Source organism: Chironomus tepperi, unplaced genomic scaffold (genome assembly GCF_022539635.2).
Source record: "Chironomus tepperi strain 1889 unplaced genomic scaffold, CSIRO-AGI_Ctep_v1 contig_240, whole genome shotgun sequence".
NCBI classification, from domain to species: domain Eukaryota; kingdom Metazoa; phylum Arthropoda; class Insecta; order Diptera; family Chironomidae; genus Chironomus; species Chironomus tepperi.
The window spans coordinates 68,963-73,255 of NW_027226362.1; the positions used below are offsets into that span (position 1 = coordinate 68,963).

General features: G+C 35.2%; 1 protein-coding gene across 1 annotated transcript; it reads left to right on the forward strand.

The window, feature by feature from the left end:
- The first annotated feature begins 2,862 nt into the window (after nt 1-2,862).
- On the forward strand, nt 2,863-3,480 carry LOC139091187 (uncharacterized). The gene has a single exon (XM_070641128.1). The coding sequence runs from the start codon at nt 2,863-2,865 to the stop codon at nt 3,478-3,480; it is 618 nt and encodes a 205-aa protein (XP_070497229.1).
- The last annotated feature ends 813 nt before the right edge of the window (nt 3,481-4,293 follow it).

Genomic DNA, 4,293 nt, shown 5'->3' on the forward strand with positions numbered 1-4,293 from the left:
CTTTATCACTTCCCTCGAAAATAAAAAGAGCAGAGAAACACTGTACTATGCAAAATTTAAGCTATTCAATCCTGGTATGTCGTTGACAGTCATGATCATAATTTATTGCTCGTACCATTATATAAATGTGCCACCATGAAATGACGAATCAGAAAAGAAGAAAAGAGAGAGAGAAATTATGCATAATGATTGTTGTTTCTTATAGTGTGAGAATCCCGAGTGAAGGATGTCTGGGGATGTGATTTTTGTGGAAGGGATTTTACGTTTATTTTGGTTTAATTCGGTTCCATTCAATAGAAGTTAGTTCAATTCAGTTAAATTCAGTTCAATTCAGGTTCAATTCAGCTTCAATTCAGCTTCAATTTCAGTTCGATTCAGTTCAATTCAGCTTCAATTCAGCTTCACTTCAGTTTCAATTCAGCTTCAATACAGTTTCAATTCAGCTTCAATTTCAGTTCGATTCAGTTCAATTCAGCTTCAATTCAGCTTCAATTCAGCTTCAATTCAGCTTCAATTCAGCCTCAATTCAACTTCAATTCAGACTCAATTCAGCTTCAATTCAGTTTAATTCAGCTTCAATTCAGCTTCAATTCAATTCAATTCAGCTTCAATTCAGCTTCAATTTAGCTTCAATTCAGCTTCAATTTAACTTCAAGTTAGCTTCAATTCAGCTCCAATTCAGCTTCAATTCAGCTTCAATTCATCTTCAGTTCAGTTCAATTCAGCTTCAAATCAGTTCAATTCAGCTTCAATTCAGCTTTAATTCAGTTAAATAAGTTGAATTCAGTTAAATTTAGTTCAATTCCAGTTAAATTGACTTCAAAACACTTCAGTTCACTTCAATTCGCTTAATTTTGCTCCAACTTGCTTCATCTTACTTCAATTCGCTTTAGTATGCTTAAAATTTGCTACAATTCGGTTCAATTCAGCTCAATTCAGTTCATTCAGCTCAATTTGATTCGATTCATTTCATTTAAATTCAATTCAGCTGAAAATCATTTCCATCCATCATAAATCACCGCCTGGCTCGGGAATATTGTTGCGGCAAAAATATGTCAGCATTAAATTTCAATTAAGGCTTTTTTTATTTTTCGTCTACGAATTTATGTCTCCTCAATATTCCCATTTTCCCAAACACATTTTTAATCATCAAAGTGATTTCGTGATTGACATGTTTGTATATGTAGAGTCATATATTAACGATATTCATGCTCTTCTTATTTTCGACAAAAATTCCGGAAATCAATCAGTCCGGCATCCTTTTTTTTCAGCTATACCTGTATACAGGCACGACAAGTGATGGCAAAAAAAAAATCAAGAGAAAAATTGCCAAAAATTTTATAAGTTGAGTAAATTGAAAAGGGTTCTCGATTATGCTTAAAAGATAACATAGAAAAATGATTGTGTAAGCTTTATCTGCTGCTGTGTTATGTATACATACATTTATGTGTAGTTTACTCAGCACACAAAAAAAGGGTTCCCTTAAAGACTTTATGTTTTAAGATAAGAAAAAGTTAAATTTGAGAAATTGATTGAAAACTAAGTGAAAAATGTCTTTTTGGCTATCGCTTGAAAAACTTATCAACGAATGAATTTCTTCTTATGCTTATCTTTTGAAGCCTGGCCTGAGGCTGTGAACATGATTTATGTGATTGAAGCTTTTATATTTTAATACATTTAAAAAGGTTTGTACAATGTACATTTTGGGGCGATAGGAATTCACAAATTGAGTGGAAAGTGAGAGTGGTTATCAGTCATGGATGCAGAATTGTGTTGGAATTAGTCAATGAATGTTCAAAGTACTGTACTTTTGGTATTAAATGCTTCCAGTATTTATTAAAATATTTCAAAAAAAAAATCAAATACTCAAAAACTCGAAAAATTGTCTGAAAAGCTCAAAAGCTCAAAAATTTGATTCAAAAATTTCAAAAATTTAATCCAAAAAGCTTAAAAATTTGCTTCAAAAAGCTCAACAATCTTATTCAAAAAGCTTAAAAATTTGATTCAAAAAGCTCAAACTTTTATTCAAAAAGATCAAAAATTTGATTCAAAAAGCTCAAAAAATTTATTCAAAATTCTCAAAATCTTAATTCAATAAGCTTAAAAAATTCTATTCAAAAAGCTCATTGATTTGATTCAAAAAGCTCAAAAATTCAAACTTTTATTCAAAAAGCTCAAACTTTTATTCAAAAATCTCATAATCTGACTCAATTTTAAACTCAAAAAGCTCAATTCTATATTCAATTTGCTCAAACTTGTTCCTAAAAGCTCCGCTTTATTTCTAAAAAGCTTTTCAAATAATTCATTACCACTTCCAAATAACACATATTTCTAAAAATATCAATATCTCGGTTACTAAATATACACCTCAAAACAAACAACAATACCGAACTCAATTTTCATTTATAAAAAATTTTATTTTTATTGCGATTATGTCAAATATTCCAGCACAGCATCACATCTTTTAACACCGATTCATCACAAAAGCTTGTCATTTAGCAGTTACTGATTGAATCAAAAAAATAGGAATCAAGCAACAAAAAATATAAAATAAAACATTAACAATTCGTAACATATTACAGTCATCCTTCATCATTCTAAGATTAATGGAAATCATGGCATTCAGGCTTTTTGATTGAAGTCTGTTACATTAACACGACCAGACCAGACATAAGCTCACTACCCGAGCGATTCAGATGAAGAAGGCTTGGCCACGGAGCTTTTAAGGTTCCGCTAAACCGTTTGACAGCCATTTAGAGGTGGGTCATATGGAGATGGCCCATATGGAGTAGGCCCATATGAAGGTGGGCGCATATGGAGGTGGGCGCATATGGAGGTGGGCGCATATGGAGGTGGGCGCATATGGAGGTGGGCGCATATGGAGGTGGCGCATATGGAGGTGGCGCATATGGAGGTGGCGCATATGGAGGTGACGCATATGGAGTTGGCGCATATGGTGGTGGCGCATATGAAGGTGGCGCATATGGAGGTGGCTCATATGAAGGTGGCGCATATGGAGGTGGCGCATATGAAGGTGGCGAATATGGAGGTGGCGCATATGGAGGTGGCGCATATGAAGGTGACGCATATGGAGTTGGCGCATATGGTGGTGGCGCATATGGAGGTGGCGCATATGCAGGTGGCGCATATGGAGGTGGCGCATGTGGAGATGGCGCATATGAAAGTGACGCATATGGAGGTGGCCCATATGGTGGTGGCGCATATGGAGGTGGCGCATATGGAGGTGGCGCAAATGGAGGTGGCGCATATGGAGGTGGCGCATTTGGAGGTGGCGCATATGAAGGTGGCGCATTTGGAGGTGGCGCATATGTACTCGGGTACAGAAGTGAATTTTTTTATAAAATGTATAATTCAACACTGTTGTCAATCCTCTATGGTCACCTCATTCCACTCACGCATCCAAACACACCATCATCACCTAAAAAGAGTCATCAATCATTCAAGTCATTTTTGCCATGACTATGCGACGCTACACATAAAGAATGAACAATGCATAAAGCAGCTATTCAGTCACACATTTTTATTCGTCTTCTATTCCAAAGGAAATGATAGACGATTCGTTAGTTGCATGTAAATTCTCCCCATCCTCGATGATAATAACATAAAAAGCTTCCATTATAACATCCGATTTCTATAGCATAGCAGTTTGCTGATTCATAGATTCCTCTTTTTTATTTTCCTAGTGACATTTCCCGGTTGGTTATAATAATTAATGGATTCACATTCAATATATACGGAATAAAAATTCCATTCCTTCATCTCACAATGTACGTTCAAAGCATTCATAAATAACATAGGGGGCCTGATAATAAACATCCATACATACAACTGCAGTCAACATACAGTCAGTATATAAAATACAGTCGAGAATGAATTAAAGCTGTCATGTGGTGGAAAATTGTGACACACATTAGAATTGGGAATAGAGGAATGGATAAGAGTTAGATCAGTTGAAATGGATGATACAATGAAATTTGGTAAGCGGATTTGAATGAGGCATCTTACTGTGCGATAGATAATACATCAAAAGAATTGAATAAGCTTTTTGTGAAATGCGTACAAACACTCTAGGGTGATTGCAGTGGCACGCGCCTTGAATTGATGCTCCGGTTGACTTTGTAGTGATGTGGATCTATGAAGTGAGACTTATAGTAATGGAAAATGAGGTTGTAGTTGCAAATTGTGTTGGATATTAAGATTCTTGATGTGTTTTGGTGAATATTTAAGGATGTTTTGAATATACAGACTTTGAAATATGACAATCAGGTGAGT

Excerpts from the sequence above, each read along its gene's own strand:
- LOC139091187 (XM_070641128.1), top strand. The coding sequence starts at position 2,863 with ATGGAGGTGGGCGCATATGGAGGTGGCGCATATGGAGGTGGCGCATAT.